This window comes from Glycine max, chromosome 5, assembly GCF_000004515.6.
Source record: "Glycine max cultivar Williams 82 chromosome 5, Glycine_max_v4.0, whole genome shotgun sequence".
Classification (NCBI taxonomy): Eukaryota; Viridiplantae; Streptophyta; class Magnoliopsida; order Fabales; family Fabaceae; genus Glycine; species Glycine max.
Window position 1 is genome coordinate 34,035,629 of NC_038241.2, and position 21,262 is coordinate 34,056,890.

The 21,262-nt window shown below is 30.6% G+C and overlaps 1 protein-coding gene across 2 annotated transcripts; it reads right to left on the reverse strand.

Annotated features, from left to right (window-relative positions):
• Nucleotides 1–2,667: 2,667 nt before the first annotated feature.
• Nucleotides 2,668–7,581, reverse strand: LOC100794099 (U-box domain-containing protein 45). 2 transcript variants are annotated; one of them, XM_006580054.4, is made up of 6 exons: nt 7,188–7,581; nt 6,391–6,498; nt 5,733–5,918; nt 5,461–5,568; nt 3,959–5,118; nt 2,668–3,612 (listed from the first exon to the last, which is right to left on the reverse strand). In XM_006580054.4, exons 2-6 carry the CDS (start codon nt 6,442–6,444, stop codon nt 2,826–2,828), a joined length of 2,295 nt encoding a protein of 764 aa, XP_006580117.1. In that variant the 5' UTR covers nt 6,445–6,498; nt 7,188–7,581; the 3' UTR covers nt 2,668–2,825. The 2 variants fall into 2 exon arrangements, with proteins under 2 accessions (XP_006580117.1, XP_040871457.1); XM_041015523.1 differs by having other exon boundaries at nt 6,391–7,581.
• Between the last annotated feature and the right edge of the window lie 13,681 nt (nt 7,582–21,262).

The following is a 21,262-nucleotide window of genomic DNA, read 5'->3' on the forward strand; positions in this document are numbered from 1 at the left end:
AATTTTGAGACTCTTATACAAATTTTACCGTTATTTGAAATTATTAATTGAATTAATTTTCACCATTACTCATCGTTGAAGTCCCACCAAATATGACCGAACTAGTTGTTGTTGTTGGTAATGCAAAATTTAATCCACATTATTGTTACATGATAAATGAATTACCCAGCATATATGGTAGAAATATTTTAACAAAAACCATACTTGCACACACATTTAAGACTCCAGGTGTAGTAAATCTCTATATGAAATCAGTAAAGTAAACAGGGACCGAATTTATCCATCCCTAAATGGGAATATGTGATTGTGACTGAATTTATGGATGAAAATACAGAAAAGAAGTGAAATCCAACTATTATGCCAACAAAATATTTATGGACCGAAAATGCTACATGTGTAAGTTTTTCATGGAATGGTCTTGAAAATGCAGTAGTAATATATCAAACACTCGGCAGGGAAGAAAATCTAGTTGACTTTTGATTGCTATATGGATCCTGAGTTTGACTAATTATGTCAAACTATCAAGTTTTAGACGGTGCTTTCTAATTCCTTGCTACTTTTATCTTCATTCAAACAATTGTAAAATAATTGATTCGCTGTTTCCCACCTTTTCTTCTGAATCCAGAAGTAGGATGTTGGTAGCGTACAAAACCTGATTAATTTCAACATAATTAAATTTAAACCGTTAATAATATAATTACAACTTATAAATTATACTAATATTTTTTTGAGTGATAAATTATACTAATACGTTTAAATTAATTTTCATAAATCAATAGAATCTAACTTAGTTGGTAATTATAAACCCATCTTCGATTTTCACAGATAAATTAATTATAAACCCATCTTGAATTGGAAATCACTTTTTCCCTTCCTGAAAAAATAGTAAGCAGCTAGACGTAATAATTTTGAGTAAACAAATAAAGCAGTGAATATGTAAAAAAAAAAAAAACAAAAACTATAGTTTATGTGCTTTCTTTATTCTTTTTATCTCCAATAATGAAAAAAAAATCAAATTACTCTTCCGGTTCACAAAACTCCAATTGGTGCCTCGTCAAAATAAAAATGAAAAAAAAAATTAAGTTACATAAAGACCCGTATGTGAGTTGAATCTTGAGAGAGAAACAGAAAAAATAAACAGAAGTGTAAGTATAATAGATGATATAATTTGATAGGAAAAGAGAAATAGAGAAAAAATAAAATTATCAAATAGGTATATATTATATGTTTAAATATGTTTGTATTCCCTTAAATATAAAGGTATTCTTGTTCTAGTCCTTCAAATTGAAAGTCCTTTTTTATTCTCTCAAGTTTGAGAAATCTTTTTTTAGTCCCTCACTGCAAAAGTCATTAAATTGACCAAAGAAGGAATATGAAATTTGTTATTTATGATGACTTTTGAATTTAATTTTTAATGTAAATCTTAAAGCACAATTTTTTACCCCCACAATTTGTGGGAAAAAAAATTGCATGAATCAAATCCATCTTCTTTATCCATTTTCTTCTTACCATCCATTAAATTAAAACACAGTCACCTATTATATTTTGGTACAGTGCAATTAAAACATTTTTTTGCTTAGTAAACTAAAACATCAAATTAAATCAAAAGCATCACGAAATGACTTCCAGCATATCAACAGGAGGCAAGTCCTAAGATCTACTATGAATTTTGTACAAAAGGCACGACCTCCTCCATTCAATTCTCTACTTAACATTGAAACAACAAATAGAGAAGCAAGCATTGAAATTGAAAGATATATATATAAAAAAAAAAACAAGTAAGAACAAACATAATGGGTCTGTTTTGTTCTTACAGTGCTCCGAGGAGTGGAGGTGGGGGAGGCAACAGGGTGGTGGTGCTGGGATGAAGTATCCTGGGCTTCTGACGAGGAAGAAATTGGGAGTAAATAATTTTTTTTTATTATTATTTATTTTGTTGTTAGCTCTATGTATAATTCATTTTTTAAATCTGGTGGTTTAGAAGTCATATTTTTAAATTTATATTTCAGAATCAAATATGTTTGAGATTAAAAAAATATTTCTCAAATTTAAAGGACTAAAATAATAATTTTTTATTTAAGAAACTAAAAATAACATAATTTTAGACTAAAAACATATTTAAGTCTATATTATAATGATTTTATATATAATTACTCAAATGAAAAAGTGTCATACAACCGAAAGAGTGCGTACATAATAGAGTGATTTTCTTATCAAATGAAAGAAAAAGTAATTTTTTTAGTTTAAGTCATTATAAACCGTTATCAACCGCAGCCGCCATGCCCTAATGGTCTTATATTTTGACCTAAAAATCGATTAATTTGTAATGGTCATAGAACAATGTCTAAATCGAGAGAATTGCGGTAAAGCAACCAAGAAACACGGACCAAAGAAGACGCATGACTGTTTAAAGCTGAAACTAATGGCTACAGCGACATACGCTAGCTTCTAACAGAACTTGCACTCTTTACTAACTACTATTGTGTAACCTTTATAGTTTGTTCACCAAGAAACACCTTAAGATATTACTATTCACAGTTAACTTCAAAATTGTAAGTCTAAGAATTGAAGCCCCAGTGAAATATAAACACCCTCGAACATAAAAAAGAAAAAAAAAAAAAAAACAACACCACATGGAAAATTGACATTACAAAGAGGAAAGCGAAAGAAGAAAACAAAATCCATAAATTACAAAGGCCTGTACATCTCTTCTTCGCTTTGAACCAAAAATAAGCAGCACCCCACGGGAAGAGGAAGGATAGGAGGATAAAAACAGGGCCACAAAAGTAAACATGCTAACACAGATTTACAACAACCAGTGGAACTTAACACTGGTATACAGAATAGCTCTTGTTTTTCCAGAAAAAGCTAAAAGCTCTCCCAGACTTTCTTCTTGAAATGGACTTGCATAGCGGTTTCATTTCAGCAGGCGGCATAGACAAATCACTAGCTTCAGGTGAGCACTGATGTGTCTTAACTGGTGAAGGGTCTCGTCGCTGCTCTCGGAACAACATCAAGAGTTTCTGAGCTTTTTCTTGACCTCTTGGAGTTCCATTCACTGATATTGAAACCAATGCTGGTATAACCCCTTCCTGCAGGACCATCTCACTGCATTCCTCACTTCTATTGCACAAAATTAGGAGACAAGAGACAGCTTGCTCCTGTTCTATGAGCTCACCGGTGTCCAATATCGAAGCCAATGCACCAATGAGTCCAGGAGTAGATACAATTTCCTCCCTTCCAACTTGAGAAGTAGCTAAATTTATCAAAACAGCTACGCATTTTTCTGTCCAAATGCAATCCCCCTCGCCTACAAGAAGGGATTGTAAGCCACTAATGACGCCAGATGAAAGGAGGTATGGAATATTTGAGGGCACAGTAGAAAGATTATAGAGAGCATGGAGAGAATCTTGCTTGCATTGAACATCAGAGTCCGATTGAAGAAGCTGGATTAGGAACTGGACAGCCTGACTCATGCCAATCATAGGCTTGGCTTCTTCAAGGCAAGAGAGACTCAAATAAAGAGCAGTTGTACAACCATAAGAACTAGTTTTAGGAATCATTTCCTCCAACAATGATAATACTCCAGCCGATAACATAATTTCCTTATTTCTGTTGAAAAGTAAAGATCAACTTCAAGTTAATAGTTTGCAGAGGTTAAAAAAAACAAAAGTTATGTGAATTTAAAAGGAGCTAATGAAACATTAACTCTACCATATTGGTAAATTTAAGCCAGATTTATTATTGGAACATATTAACTGAACGAACAAAATTCAATGTGGGCAGTGATCAATTTTTTACATCCACTAGCACTATGCAAATCTCAATGATCAGTTTTGATAATCAATGGCTTTGGCTAAAACACAAGGTTGTGATTCTCAAATAGCAAGAATTATTTTGATTTTGTAATCATAAAGCAGTTTTACTTAATGATTAAAACTAGAAACATAAAGCAGACCTGTTATTATTCACAGCCAGGTTGAAGAGAGCCATTGCTCCACTTTCCAGAGCCATCAAACTACCTTCACGCACAGCTGATTGCAAAAACTGCAAAAGTGCTTCAACAAACCCATTTGCCCCCATAAAAATCCTGGCTTCCTCGTCATCCCTCAGCAGCAGCCTTAACTGTTCTACTACTTCACATTGCTTCCTCCAATTGTTCACCTCAGTCAAGACTTTCAGAAAGCTAAAATACTGCTCAGTGTCTTCCTCTTGTGCAGAAACACTTTCAGTTCCATTTTCCACAGATTCCTCTGAGATACCACTCTCTTCCAAAGGAACCACATGGACACCCTTCAACTTGCAAGAGCTGACACTATTTACAGATTTTGAATTTGTAGATTCAGACTCTGATAATACCAATCCCCAGTAGTTAAGATCAAGAGATTCAGGAGGGCCTTCAGGAATAGGAACTCCATTTTGTTCACACCAACTAGAAACAAGGCCCTTAACACAATAATTAGGAGTCAAACAAAGATGTGAAAGTTTCTGCTGGGTCTTTGGGCAGTTGTTGTGCCCATCACTGAACCATTTCTCTATACAAACCCTTTCATAAGTCTGCCCAGAAGCAATGATAACAGGATCATACATGAGTTGCAGAGATATTGGACACCTTAACTCTTCAGGTGGAAGAGGCATCTGCCCAGATGTCCTACTAATATTTGGTTTGAAATTAAAGCAACTGAATTTTGAAAGTTGTCTGTCAAAGGCTTGACAATGACTACCAGGAACACTATCCTCGATAGATCCTTGAACGGGAGAACAAGGTGCAGAACCCTGAGAATCATTGTCATCTGAGAACTCGTTTCTAAATAACTTGGAGTATTTCCTCATAAGATGTAAAAGATATGCAATAATTAATTCCTTCCGCTTGTCTTCCTCAGATTGAGCCCTTTCTATGAGTTTCTTGAGAGCTCTTCTTTCAGCAAGAGCTGCTCTTGAAGATGTAATTCCAAGTCTAGTAGCAGCCTGGTGAAAAGATTCAAGCTCATTGCTGTCATTAGAGTCATTAAACTTTCTTCCCTGTTGGAGCAATGCAATTAAATCATCACCAACTTGCTTCTCTGATGGGTCAAGTGCAAATTCTATTGTTGCAAATTCATTCACAATCTCCTGAACCTAAAGAGGTAATCAATCAAACCTCAGACTGGGTTCAACATTGACAATAATAACAAGAAGGAGCGAAATTTGTGCATTTGAATATACAAAGGCCAGTGTTACAGAAAACCAAACCCAGAGTAATGTAATCAAGGTGCATTCAATTATTTTGGAATAACAAAATAAAACATCTAAAATAGGGCCCCTCTAATTCATATGATCACAACAACAATCGGCAAGAATGAGAAAGACCCTCCACATAATATTATAATAATAGGATCATGAACCTAAAACTCACCACCGCCACCCACAAGGAGAAAAAAAAAAGTATACAGCATCAGCCATGCTGCTGAGTAATATTACCTGACACCCAATAGATTGTGGAACAATATCTTCCACCCGTCTAAGACTATCTTCAAGAGCACATTTAGCCTTCTCAAATTTTAGGAGGACAGAATCTCCAGTTATAGCCTGCATCATAATTAATGCCATATGTAAGATATTTTACAAAAATGTATTTCAGGTCAAATAATTTTACCCATCAACAAGAGATAACTGCTTCATGGGATAAGGTAAAATAAAAACTGTACTCAGAAACATAATCAGCAAATAAAACTATAGAAGAAAAATCATACCAAGTAAAGTTTACTACACTCCGAGCAGTGCTGAAGAACATTCTTTACTTTCTCCAAGGCTACATGCAATGAACATAATGCCTGAATACCAGATTTACTCCTAGGCCTAGCAGCTTCTAAAGAAGGAAATACAGACAATACTTTGCAATATATTATAGAAAGAGTCTTGCACATCTGTCCATGTAACTGCATAAGAAACCAGATAGATATTAGTCAGACTACATTACAGACAATAAAAATAAATTGTAACTGAATTGGATACAAACTGCAAAAAACCAGAGCAAGAAAAACAGAACTCAAACAGGCCCTTACTGTTTTTCTTTTTCATTAGGCCAGCAATGAAAAACATTTGCTTAAATAGCTGATACGATGACAATGTAAAAAGATTGTTCATGCACCTTAAAAGGTAGACAGATTCAACTGTTTTTCTTAGCTGAATGCATACAATAACTAGGAAAATAATAATAAAGAAACGGGTTTCCATTTCCTACATAATTAAATGAAGAACATAAAGAAATTAATACAAAACAGATTTGAATCTTCAATTAAACCTTGGCATGAGGACTGTGCACGCTGTAAAAGCAATTGCCAATTTACCATACAAAAAGCATTAGAATTCCCAAAACAGCATACAAAATAATCAAAGACATGATCATACCTTGGCATCACTTGCAGCAAACAGATTTTCCTCAACCTCAGCAACATCCATCATTCACAGTCACGGTCTTCGTTAACTTAGGTACCAAATAATCTTCAACTATTCTAGCTGCAGAACCAAAAAGGGAAAGGAAGGAAAGAAAGTAAGTTAACAAAAAAAAACAACAATAAAAAATCAGCTCAGAATCGAAATTCAAAACACCATCCCTTTCTCTAATTTTTCCTTACATCCAGGCTTATTATGAAGTAAGCAGAGAGTAAATCACTAAAGGCCAAACACACGAACCAAATTTCAGTAAACTTCGAAAGAATCAGGAAGCAGAAAACAACAAACTCAACCTTGTTTTACTTGCTGAGCATAAATTATTAAATTATAAAATATCATGATATCTCAGGCATGGTTATTCCATTTAGGCAGAGAAAAAAATACAAACAAACAACGGCTACCAAGCTAGCAAATCAAGAGGGAAAAAAAAGCCAAGCAGGCATTAGATTTGCCATGCCCTCAATTTTTTTCCCAAAATAGCAAACAACCTTTTTTTTCTTTCTTCTTTCGCAACACTTTTCTACCGAACTGAATAATAGGCCAAAAGAAGAAAAAAAAAGGACAGATTGTACACGTCGCTAAATTTTCAAAACACACTTGGAAACAACACAAACATCACAATCCATCGGAAGCAGAACACTGATTTTAAAAGATACAGCAGTTTCATCAATCCAGAACTTTCACCAAAACAAATTAAAGTAAAATCTGCAGGATTAGGATTAGGATTAGGGTTTAGAAGCAAAACGACATACCGAGCTGAAAAATAATAGTAATAAGTAAAAATCACAGCCAAGGAGGAGGCTTCATAAATAAAATAAAATAAAAAGATAGAACGAATGAAGAAGAAGAAGAAGAAAAACAGTTGGAGAATAGCGGAATTAGGGTATTGGTGTTAGAATCGGAGGGTGAGTGTGGCTAGAGCAGTGAGAAGTTAGAGGGAGAAAGAGAGAAGAAGAAGAAGATATGGTTATTGGAGAGTGGAATTTGTTGTTAGTTAAGTGGGAATTAAAACTGAAGTGTCTATTTTTGTTTTTTATTTTATTTTTTGAGTGGATGATTTTATTTTTTTTAGTCTTGTGGATCATACACTAAAGGTGTTTCAGAGATTAATTTACTTCATAAGGTATGACTCATCCTGGTCCAAAAAATTTAACACATAAAAATTAAATATGAATTTCTTTGTTGGATATATAAAGGCGCAGAATAGTCTTACGTTATTGCGTTATCCGTTTGAGTTTTTTGTTTGGGGATGACCAATTATTAATTTATTATTGTTAATGCTAATTAATTTGTTTTGAGATTAGTAATGGGTTTTGTTTGTTAGAATTTGCGCCGCTTTTATCTCCCCCGGTTCAATTCCGGCCCACAGTTGCCGACCGACCTCTTCGTTTTGTCTTTGTCCCTAGCGGAATTGTCATGATTTTTCCGCAATTACAGTTTTGTCCCTCTCTGTTCTTTTCTCTAATTTGGAAGAATTCAATGGATCATTTTTACTACCCATGTTCAAATTCAAATTCAAATAGAGTTTTGCCATGATTACTTCTAACATCTAGTTTTGTAAGAATGCTTTGATTATTAATGGCTTACAAGATTCTTTTTAGTGGAGTAGTATTATTTTTCTGTTTAGATATTTATTAAACATGCAATGACTAAGTTTTATTATATAAATATTTATTTATGTATAAATTGTTTTTATAATAAATGAAAAAAATAAGATTAAATTGCTTTCATATAAAATTAATCCCTTTTCATAAATTATCGTGAAGACATTATTAAAATAAGATTAAAACAACTTATGGGTAGATTATAAATTATTTTCATAAATTCTCTCGAACACTTACACAAATATTTACTATTTCATAAGATGAAATAAATGATAGATAAACACTTCTAAACACAAGGAATCTTTATCAAAACTTAGTTCATCTTAAAATATAAATAGTATAATGTGAGAAGGTAATAATATATCAGTTCTTATTTTAATATAAACTTTCATAAATTTAACCCACTTATATATTAAAGATAAATGCGTTATTACTTTAATACAAATTCATTAAAAGAAGTCTTTTGAAGAATTACATTTTTATTGGATTATGAAGAAAACTTTTGATTTAGCCCTCTAAATTTACAAACGTCATCACATTAATTCTTTAAAAAATTTAGTTACCTAATTCATCTCTCAATTTTTTTAAAAATTTTGTCACCAAATCAATGTCTCAAAATTTTAGGTAGCGTCTACCTACACAGATTATAAGAAGTTCAAAGTTATTGTTTTTAATGTTAAAAACTTGAATTCACCAAAAAAATGTTAAAAACTTGAAACGATAGAAAAGGAGTAGACACATTTGAAGGGGTAAATAGTTTGTTTGTTTTTTCTTTTATAACAAGGGGTAGTAAAAAGACTTTAAAAGGTATTTATGGGTAGGACGAACAAATTGTTGTCATAAAGATACATTTGATTATTCGAAAGAAATTTTGTTGACCAAAATTATTAAGAGCATGTTTAATTGTCTCAAACATGGTGCAATCCTGAATCCTGAATAAAAAAGACATGGTGCTATCATGTTTGGTTTCAAATGGTATTTTGACTTCTTGAACGAAGATCATTTTGTTGCATTTGCATTAAAAAATTACATTTGTGTATGTATAGACAAAATATTCTTATAATCTAGTATTAAGTTATTACATTAATATTTCTAAATTTTATATTTAAAAAAAAATAAATTAGAACAAAATTTGTGTCATATATAACTATATATGAAAGATATGATGTATATATTTTTTTATCCCATCTTACCTTGAGAACTATTCCACACTCCACTTAGCGTAAACTACCTTGTACTATTTAACTTTTATTATTTTTACTTTTCAAAAATATAGGTACACAAAGTATCTCTTTTCCCTGAGTTCTTATATAATAAGAGTATATATATATTCTTTTTTTTCTTTTGGTAACAACAATAAGTAAGCCCTTTGATTTTTCAATGAAATTTTAAGGTATTTTTATAAGTGTTGTCCCTTTGAACTAACTATAGAAATTAATCATTAATTAGAGATTTAGTTATATTTAAAGTTTATCATTCCTTTCCAAAAATATATTTTGTGGAAGTTAAACTTAAATGCTCTCTTATATTGTCAACTCAACTATATTTATTAGGTACATATTTGGGTTATATTATATGTAAGAGGACAAAATAATTTGTAAAATATATACTACTAATTTTATCTGAATTACTCTGTAGATAAATAATAATAAATAAGAATCACTTTGGTTTATTTCTTAATCACTAATATCTTCCTCATTTTCTTAGATTATTTTTGTAATTTTTTTCTTTTTCTAATATTTTTGTGATTTGTTTTCCTCATTTACTTTATATATGTATTTTATGATATTAACTCAATGATAAAATGAAAATAATAATAATAATAATAATAATAATAATAATAACACTAAATATTTTTTTAATAATGTAAACATATTTACATCATCGTGTATAAAATTAAGGAGATCTAATTTAATTTGTTGTGTAAAATACATAAATTATTGTTCAATTCTTACTCATAATAAAAAATAACCATCATGTAAAAATGTTTGATAGCAACAATTATGGACTATTTTTTTATGGCATTAATTCTAAACCTCTGAACATTTTTTTATCAGAACCAATGGACATAAATAAAAAAAAGAAAAACCATAAATTCACGTTATACATAAATAACAAATATATTTTATATGTTTAAGCATTTCAATAGCATATTTGAATTAAGATGTTCATGTTGTGAACGATATGATTACCTAAAGCTTTACGACCAAGATTTCCTCCGGTGCTTAAAAAATGATCTCCTGTAGCCAAATAATCACGTTCATGACTTGTTATGCTATATTATAGATTAACAATCACAATCTAACGTCACTAGATTCCAAATAAATATCGACTCTTCCTCTAATTCACCTATCACAAGTATCAAACAAGCAAATCTTTTTCTCGTGGCTGAAAAATCTAAATATATATGAAAACCAACCCTTATCCGTGAGAGAGATTCATCACCAACCTTTAGAAGGCATAAACTTAGATATGTGTTTATGTACTTGTTGGCCGACTGATTTCCTTTCAAAGAAGTCACTTTGTTGACTTAGACGTTAGAACTTATATAATATGGAAATTGTTTTCATTAAATTATTTTAGTAGAGAAAATTCTATGTAGGAAATTAGATTCGATTTATTTAATTATAAGTAATAAATAATTAGTTTTAAAAATAAAGCTGACTCAAAATCGTACCGTGTAAAATAAAATATTTTACGGTTCATGTTATTATACATTTAATTAGCAACCTTTTTCCCAACAAAATGCATTAATAATTCACTTGTTCAATATATGAACAAGAAAAAACATTTTTATTTTATTTTAAGGCTTAAATATGTTAGAGATCTTTGAAATATATTTGAATTTCGCAACTGATTCCTAAAAATCTTTGACTTCTCGTTGAATTCCTAAAATTTCAAAAGTTTTATGGAAGATCTTTATTGTTAGTTTTCGTCTAAAACACGATGACATGTTCATTAGTTGGACACGTCAGCAATACACGTATGAAGTCACATCAGACGTTCAAACACGTGAACTACACCATCAACGTCAAAACGCGTGAACTACATTGTCTTCTCCTCCTCCACCACGTCATTGGCTTCCTCACCTCCCCCTCCTTCCATAACTCTATTGGCATTGTCCTCCCTTCCTCCCTGCCCACCTCCTCCCCCCTCCTCAGTTGGTTCTCTGCCCGTTGCCGCTCCCCCTTTGCCTCTCCATTTTTTTTTTTTACTTTTTTCATTTTCCCTTTGTCCTCTTCTTTTCATCTTCTCCATTGTCAATGACATCGGCATCGTTCATGGTCAGGTGTGGCATCCTACAAGGTTTTTCCTCTTCACGACAACAAAGGCGAACACATCGACATAGATCATCTCCTTTTATCTCTTGCTCTGTGTCTCGTATTCCTGTCAATGGAAAAGATTGAACATCATGACGACATATGCACCAACATCAATTCTTCCTGCGTGTAAGATGTTACAAGACATTGGAGTTTTCTAAAAAAGGGGTTTTTGCCTAAGGGTTTGGCTTTTGCGAAACAACCAAATCGACAATAGGGAGGTAGAGTAAGAGAACCATGGCATCCAAACAACCAAATCAAGTGAGCAAAACCTCATTTCGTCGTCACCATGCGTACTTCGAAGTTGCTGCCCCCAACCGGAGCACTTGCTAGATAATGATATGGCAAACCGCAAATGTGAAAAGGCAATGGCTCTCTTCATACCTCTAGTTAAAAAAATGTTATTTTCACCCAAACAAATATTTTAAAGATCTAAGAACACACCGACGATGAAGTTGTAGGAGTTGGTCTTGGTGAGGTGAAGGGGACAACAATAAAGAGAGAAAGAAAAAAAATGGATGGGTGGAGGGGGGAGCAACAATGGGCGGAGAACCAACTGAGGAAGGGGGAGGAGGTGGGGAGGGAGGAGGGGAGGATGATGCTGATGGAGTTCACGCATTTGGATGTTTGACATGGTTTCATACGTAATCGCTAATGTGTCCAAAATAGACATGTCATCATGTTTTGGATGGAGACCAATAATAGGAGTCTCCTACAAAATTTTTGTAGTTTTAGGAACCTAACGAGAAACAAATTTTTTTTTCAGGAATCAATCACAAAATTCATATATATTTTAGGAATTTCCAAGATACTTTAAGCCTTATTTTAATTATATTAAATATAATGGTGATTGATCTATTGATGGTTCTCAATACAAAACGAGTCATAAATTTAAAGGTAGTGTGTTGATTGATGACAACAATTATGCATAAAAGTTAGATATTGTTCATTCTGAGCTATTATTATAAGCTCACTTCAGTTCATGTAATCAAACGAGAAAAAATAAAACAAAATTATTGACTCCAAAACCATAAGACCGAATATATGATCTCGTGACAAGCAACCCAACATCTTAATTCACTGGAGAACCTTCCTAATAATATACAAGAGTTAACCTAAGTTTTTTAATAATAAACACTTGTAATATTAAGATTTTAGACAAAGGTAATCCACACATCATAATGCAAAAAGTACCAACTCAAAAGCTTGTGCTCGTTGCTAACATAAAAGGCAAAAGTTACACACATTCTCTAATTCATTTACCTTAGCAATCCTGTAAATGCCGACTCGAATGTCGATCGGAGTCTTTAATTAGCTAGGAGAGTTCATACGAAACCTTGACTTGTAAAATTCCACTAGAGATTCCAATCTTTTCATCAAATATTCTATTTTCTTGAGTTAGTGTTGAATAGGTTTTTTAGATGTCGTATGAGAATATATATAAAAAAATTTATCATTAAAGAAATGGATATATGAAAGTGTGAGAATATTGTTGAGCAGTATTTTAAAGGGGTGTTGTAGAAGTAAGTTTTTTCATTATAATGATAATAATATAAAACACTGTTGATGTATGTTAATTTTCGGTACTGGTGGATATATCTAGTAGTGCGAATCCTACTTTGAGCATAGACAAATAATATATCTATGAGAGCAAATCTAATCAACTGTTTTTCCCATTAATGTATAACGTTTATATATATATATATATATATATATATATATATATATATATATATATATATATATATATATATATAATTAAAAAAAATCAAGGGAAGGGACCGGGGGCACGCCTGTCCCCCTTAGCATCTGCCCCTCTCCATAAGACTGCTTTTATGCTTCCTCCACAGCTCACCTTAGTAATACATCATCCCTTTTCTTTAAGAAAAGAAAAGAAAGAAACATAGTTGTATCAACGATCAAGAATAATTTGGTAGAATTTGAATAAATTCATATTGCTTTCTACTTTAATTAACCAATTTGATTGTATGATTTCGTAATGATTGGTGTAAATTAAGCTTAAACTGTTTAAAAGGATTAAGCAATATCAAGTTAATTATCATTTAACGAGTATTTAGAAACTGTGTGGACTTCGTGTGAGGAATATTATGGCTATCATTACTAAAAAGCAGGTAAACATTCCCCTTATTGGATGAAAAACATAAATTAATTAAGAACTTCTAAAACTCAGTCGTTATTATTATCTTCATTGACCAAGATCAATAAAATAAAAAATAGAAATAAAACAGCATGACCTACTTTGTAGAATGGAGTTAATGATGGATCATGGATGGCACGTGATTGTCTCCTACAAGAGAGGTAATAGAGGCCACGTTCTTTGCATGAAAGCTACAACACCAATGGGAAGTAAAGAATCCAGCTAATTCAAGTGCATGGCCCCTGAAATCCACAATGTTTATTTGTTTGGTTATTACATTCCCTCATACTCATAGTCTATGATGAATGTTTAGAATCTGGACTATGAGCATGTTCAGGAATTCTCGGAGTCCCCACAAGTAAGTAGGCACAACCAGTCTCGTGGGTCCAATCATCAACCCCAATTTTTTTGCCCACACGAGTTTTGGTCAGAACCCAACCTACCTGACCCCATGATCTTCAATACCTTCTAGTTTTATCTTCTTGTTAATTAATACTTCAAAGGAACTTAGATTACTACTATGGAAACGTGGGGATCTTTCTACCGACAAAATCGGAATGTGGGGTCATGATCAACTGAATCACACTAAAATTATGGCCCGGCCCTATGGGAATTTTTTTTTTAAAAATTAAAACAAGTTAGGACGTGTCAACTGCCAATAAGTTGGTTATAATACTTGGTATAACATGTAGTGGTTTTTTTTTTTTTTTTTCTTTTTAGGAAGAATCAACTTGTATCATTTCACTAAAAATAAACTCTCCAAATTCTCACTAAAAAATGAGCTACTTGATTTGCTTGACACGGAACAAAACACACTTTAATCTTTTGTGATTGAAAAAGTAAATTTCTATATTCTTTCAAAATAAGGTCAAACTCTAAGAATTTATTGAGATATTATCTGCAATATTCTTACGATTAGATTCTATGATACATTGGTATTAAAATAATGGGTAAAGTATTTCGTTAACATAAATATGTTTGAAATTCGGTTCTATAAAATTGTCGATATGTGTTCCATTTTTACAAACTTAAAATGTATTATTTTTTTACTCAAAACAAGATTTAAATATTCAAACTTATATGCATTATTTTCTTATACTGGTTATATGTATAATTGATGTAAAAAAATATTACATTTTACATCAATTGTATGTATAATTGGTGTAAAAAAAACATTAAATTTATATCATTTATATATATAACTGATGTTAAAAGTTATAATTATAGATTTGAATTTACTTAAACTTATGTTTAAGCAAAAAACTACACATTTTAATTTTATGATAACAAAAAATATACTAAAAATTTTACAGAAACAAAGTTTGAACATTTTTATATATTCAAGAACAAAAAATATATTTTAACCTAAAATGATAAATATAAAAACACTAAATACTTTTATCTAACAATTTAGCATATTGTTAGTGGCGATGGTTTGAGTGCTAATAGATAACTATATTGCAAAGAAAAAGTTTAGTGTTTATTATAGTGGTATATATTTCGAGCAAAATTGTCATTACTAAATAATACATGGAATATATACCAAATACATTGAACTCTTAAAATATTGAAGATTCTTTTTCCCGTATAGTTGTAGGAGTATTAAGTAAAATGAAGAAATGCTATTTAGAAACATGTTTTGCCATGTGTACAAATAAAATAAATATTAAGCTATTTCATGATCAATCGAATGCAAATGAAGTGTCTTTTTTATGATTAATTTTTGTTAAAAGTATGAGAATAAAAAAATATATATCAAGTGTATACATAATATTTAGGATATTGATAACTATTGTGTATAAGTATATTTTGTAAATAAGTCATATAGAAATTATTGTATTTTTCTTTTTTTATTGCTTCTTTTTGTGTGAATTATTGAAATTTTGGCATCCTTTGAGTTTTTGTCCGGTAGGTATTTAAACCGGTAAATTTATACTATTTTGATGATATATTTTTTTGTAAAAACACAGAAGAAGACATGGAAGAGAGTTGAAGGCTCGGAGACTCTCGCTCAGCACGTCACACTCGCTCAGCGGACAGTCCTCGCTTAACACGAAAAAGTCACTTGGAGAAGCCAGATGTCATGTGAAATCACGCTTAGCGCGTAGTCACTTACTCCTCATTTAGCGTGAGGTCCAAAAAAAATAGAACAAGTTGCGTTTTAAGTGAGGAAAAAAGAGGGAACAAGGATTCATTCTTCCCCACATTAAAGACGGACTCGGACATGTCCAAGGAGAGGAAAATCACCCATTGAGAGTCATTCCTTCCCTTCATCTCCATTTTTCCTTCATTCTTTTCCACTACCTTCACCCTTTTTGTAATTTTAAGCCTCTCATGATAATAAGAGGCTAAACTACCCGTTGTTGGAAGCTTAGTAACCAAACACTTTTGATATAATGGTTCTTACTATTTATTTAATGTTATTTCAGTTTCATTATCTCTTTTTTGTACTTATTTTCATTGATTGTGACTTAATCATCCATATTCATGCTATGTTTTAGAGTTTAGACATTGGAAAATATTTATCTCTAAAGAACTGGAATAAAGCATTTAGATAATTTATCTTTAGGGATAGAATGATGTTATTTAGTCTATTTTATGCATCTATGCTTATAATGTAATTTAGCTAATTTATCTCTTAAGGGATTAGGGGAGGAATTAGGCTCTTCTGTGTGAGGAATCATGATTATAGTATATGAGTAGACGTAGGTGATAATTGAAATAATGTTGAATAAAGAAAAATCATTGATATTGCATCAAGAGTAGTTTCGATAGGTTAAGCCCCAAAATATTCGTATTCTGCATCAGCCGTCACTTCACTGCTTCGAGTGTTTGTTTTTCTCGCCTTACACATGCTAGCTAATTAGTATAATTTTATGTTGATTTACTTTTAATATCACATGTTACCAATAGTTTAATCAACTCATCAATTGCTTGAATTTTGATATACACAAACTTCGAGTATAGTCAAAGTTTTTGTAAACTTGACACTTAGACTTTCGTTTTAATTTACTATTTGAACGAATTGGTGCACTTATCAATAAGTTAAAATATATATAATTTATAAATCTATATTTTTTTCTTTAAGAAAAAAAATATTTGTTTTTCTTTCAAATCATATAATACTATACAATTCATACTTTGGTCATTCATTTTCTCTTCCCTTCACTTTTTTGTTTTTTTTTTAATTTTTTTATAGATATTTTCAAATTCAAATTATACATTAGTAATAAGGAGTAGGAAAAATTCTATTTATCTTTACTTAAAAGGTGTCAACATAAATAGAATGCTAAGAATAAAATAAAATAACAAAACTTACATTATATCATAAATATTTTTTATATCCTTTTTTAATCCAAACTAGTCGAATATTATTTTATTCCAACAATTATTGTTGACTTGAGAGATTGTTTAGATATGTGTTTGGAGGTTCAAACTTGAGTTTGAGATGAGTTAAACATGATTATTCATTGACCAAAATGTTTGAATTTGTGTCGGAAATATGATTTTGAATTTAGGACTCAAGTTTCACTGAAGCAATTAAGAATAGCTTATCCATTACCCCAAACTTGAGTTACAATAAATGTTCCAAGTATACCCCCACTGTCTTGATGAATAATAAAGATAAAAACCCTCGTGCATGCATATTTGATAATTTTACACCCAAAATAAATTTAGATTGCAATTTTTTAAACAACTTTGTGTGATAAAATCAAGTTTTTAAATTGTTTTATTCAAACAAAAATCACGTTTTAAAAATTTTTTATCAAACAAAAATTACGTTTACAACTTACCTTAACTTAAAATCAATTTTATAAAATCACATTAATTTAAAATTAATTTTACAAACACATTCAAAAATGCACTCCATCTCACCGTCAATTCCATTAACTAACATTGATATCTTAGTTACTCTGTTAGGTTTTGTATCTAGATTTTTTCAAGCAAAAACAAATATCTTTATGGTTTTAAACACAAGTAAAATCTCTCGTGTGGAGCCATAATTAATTTGTTTTGGTGGGTTTTGTGGTGTACTTACAAGAAAACACACAATCAGAGATCTGGGCCTTTGGGTCTTCGTACTATGAGGGCCCCACTCTTTGGGTCTTCGTACCATCAGGTTAAGCCCCACTCTTTACCTTGTGCATTGAAGTCACTCTTTCTTGACTTTATGTATTTAATTGATCCAATCTTTAATTCCCTACTGGTTTTAGACGTACTTGAAATCCAAGGTAATTTGCTTAATTGGATTATGTTTGGATTTGGATCTTTGAATTCATGCATGTAAAGTGAAATAATGTTCATTTGGGAAATTATAATTATGACAACATTTTTCTTATCGTTAATGATGGGTAGACTCTTCTACTCTAACATATGCTTGATAGAATGCCTCAAGGAAATTTATTTTTTTTTGTTTTTATTTAGAACCATTGAACTACTACGGTTAATATGATTACCTCAATTTTCTCTTCTTCTTTCGGGTCTGGCATTTATTGTTTCTTGTTGGTGGTTTTCTTTATTTTCTATATGAAGGTTGGATTTGTTTCCTTGTTTAAAATTTTATTTTCAAGAATGTTGAGATGGGTATATGATATTCTTATATTTGTCACCTTACCTTACATTCCTTTCAAGAGTTTTGGCACTACCAACTTCTTCTTTTGAAGATCTCGTTTTTAACGAAAGTACAATTAAAAACTAGATTGATAGAAGAAAGACAAGATAGTATAGATTCTAATGGTAATCTATAAGTTTGTTTATATGAATTAGAAAGCAAGAAAAACAAACAAAAGGCTACTCTCTAATATAAGTTTCACTCAATATATCAGAAGGCAAGTTCAATGATAGACATAATTTAGGAGGATTAACTTTCGAAGAGTTTAAAATGAACCATCTCTTTTGTTCCAAATTTAGCCAATCAATCCACACAATCATTTGTTTCTTTTGAAGTGCGACTCAAATTATCAACCCAATCAGGAGACAACAAGGCCTCAATATCACAACAACAACATTTAGTGGCAAGTGCAAAAAAAGTTGGGTATCAAGGCTTAACCTAACGAGAGAGTCATTAAGACTTAAAATATTTTGTAAACTAGGATTCAAACTAATTAACTAAAACTTATTGACAATTTTTTTGTGGATCTCATTCTATTTATTGAATCACCTAATTTTATTGTCTTTAATATATATATATATATATATATATATATATATATATATATATATATATATATATATAAATAAGTCAACTTGTTTTTTAACGTATAATGTTAGTTTTGTATACTTGTTGACTCATTGACAAGTGTATCAAATTGTCACAAGTAGTAAAGTGTATTCGGAAGTCTGAGTATCGAATTCATAGGGACCTTATTTATACTTAGACTAATGCAAATCCAATTTTTTCAAGCAAGAGATAAGAAATTTAAAATAACAAATAAAGAAAGATAGATGATAAGGTAAAGAAAAGATAAAAGATGTAAAGATAAAATTAGAAGATAAAAGAATTAAAGATAAAATTAAAAGATAAAAGATTAGAAAGGTGAAAGATAAAAAAAAGATAAATTCAATATAAGATAATGTTGGAAATTGACTTGCTTAGTCTACCTAGGATATATGAGTTTATGATTTTTTCTTTACTAATTCAAGTGATTCTATCATACCCACATTATTCATTTACTTGCCCTTGATGTCTCATGATGACAAGCCTATTTTACCTATCTATCTTCCAAATGTCTTTGCAAATACTCAATAGATAAAATGCATGAAGTTATAATTCTAGATGTTTGCTTTGATGCATGGGCATAATGCAATCGCTCTGCCTAGCAGATTTTATTATGATATCTTTTTTTCTTGTTCTATTAGAAGTTATCCTCTCCAAAGCAACAGAATATAAAGATGAGTATGCAAGATAAAAATAGAAAAGAAAATAGGAAAGAAAAACCTGATATTGCATTGATAAATAGTGAAGAGTACATCATACATCACATTGGTTTTTAGGCCTGTCAGACCCTAACTAAGTGTTTAGCCACTCATGACCATTGAGGGGCTCTGTCGTGGTGTGTTCGTAGCCGCGCTCAGCACAACACCCCCTCGCTCAACACAACACCCCCTCGCTCTCAGCGCGTGTAGATCGCGCTTAGTGCGCGTGTTGCAGGGTTAGCGCGTGCTTCTGTTGGATCGCGGGCTTAGCATGTGTGTTGGGCTGGGCCTACTCCAGATTTTCTTCTTTTCTTCAATTTTTTGGCTTTTTTGCTTGTTACACCTCTAGTTTTTATATCTGCAGCTAAAATTCAACGAAACATCAATTCTTTAATATTTAAGCACAAATAATTGCTAAATAATTATTTTTAAAGATAATTTTGCTTGATTTTATACTATCAAAATACAATTATTTAGCAGTTATCAATACTTGATAGTTTAAAGTTTTTAAATGAATATAAAAGGTAAAAATAGTAAATAGTAATTTTTTTTATCGAGCACACAAATAAATAAATAAATTGACACGGTATTATTTTGGTTTAATCATATTCAAATTTAAAAACAATTAATTTTTTATATACATAGAGAACAATCTTATATAGTAATCATTCCCATTTTAAGGAGAATTATGATCTCTAACTCTCTATTGAAGAATATATAATTTCTGAAAAAACATAAAATTAATTACATGTCTTAAAAGCAAGATTATAATTAAAAATTATTTCATCTTAAAATGGTGGCTCTATTTTATTCTGTAAGAGTGGATAAACAAATTTAACAAGTAAAAAAAGTAACATGAAGTGTAAATTGCAATTGCCTGCATCTCTTTGACCACACCGAAGGCCAACTCGTTTTGAATTTGTGAACCTTTTTAATTGTAAATGCCAAAATGTTTGTATGTTTTATTTTTCTAACCTTTCAGCAAAGGCAAATGTCAAAATATGACTATTTCTAAGCTAATGATATAGTTTTTATAGATAAAAAAGGATTTCGCAAAAAAAAAAAAAAAAAATTAAAAGGAAGATTCCACCCTATTTTTTTTGTCATTAACTTTGGTTTATTCTTTACGTAATATTTCTGTTATTGTTATCCCAAATATTTTTATAGGTAATCAGTAGAGTTTGTTTGTCTAAATCACCCATAGATTTTTATTTGAGTTAGAAACATCTATAATATACTTCTTCGGTTTCATTTCATATGACGTTTTAATTAAAAAATTTCAAACTAATTGTTGGTTTAGAAAATCAATGAAACATTAAATATTTTTTATGGAATACCCTTAGCAAGAATAGTTATTATTGAACATAAAAAAAGTTATTATTGTGTAACAAATGAGAACAATATAATTAATTAGAAAATGACATAATATAATTTATGAAATTAAAAATATTAAATACATTTTTTAATATTTATGCCAAAATTTTAAGAATCATATAAAATGAAACGGATCGATTTTATCTCAATTTTCTACAAATTTAAACCAAAGACATTACCTCAGAGAAATTGAATATGTTATGACTTGAATTAACTACCTGATGATTTTCACTATTAATTAATAATGGAAAATTTGTCTTTTACAGTATATAGTTTTCTAATTTATCCAAGTTAAAAAAAAACTCATAATTTATGTAATAATTATGCAAGAAAAAAATAGTTATCATTTTTTATAATAATTATCATAAAGTTTTACAAACAATTATTTTTAATAGGTTGTACACTTACGAATTAAACTCTTAAGAAAAAAGCTTAATTTATTTAGAGCAATTGCA

Coding starts and splice junctions, on each gene's coding strand:
- LOC100794099 (XM_006580054.4), bottom strand. CDS start 6,444: ATGATGGATGTTGCTGAGGTTGAGGAAAATCTGTTTGCTGCAAGTGAT. Junction 5,569..5,732: donor AGTGTAGTAAACTTTACTTG/GTATGATTTTTC, acceptor ATTATGATGCAG/GCTATAACTGGAGATTCTGT. Junction 3,613..3,958: donor CTGGCTGTGAATAATAACAG/GTCTGCTTTATG, acceptor ACTTTTCAACAG/AAATAAGGAAATTATGTTAT.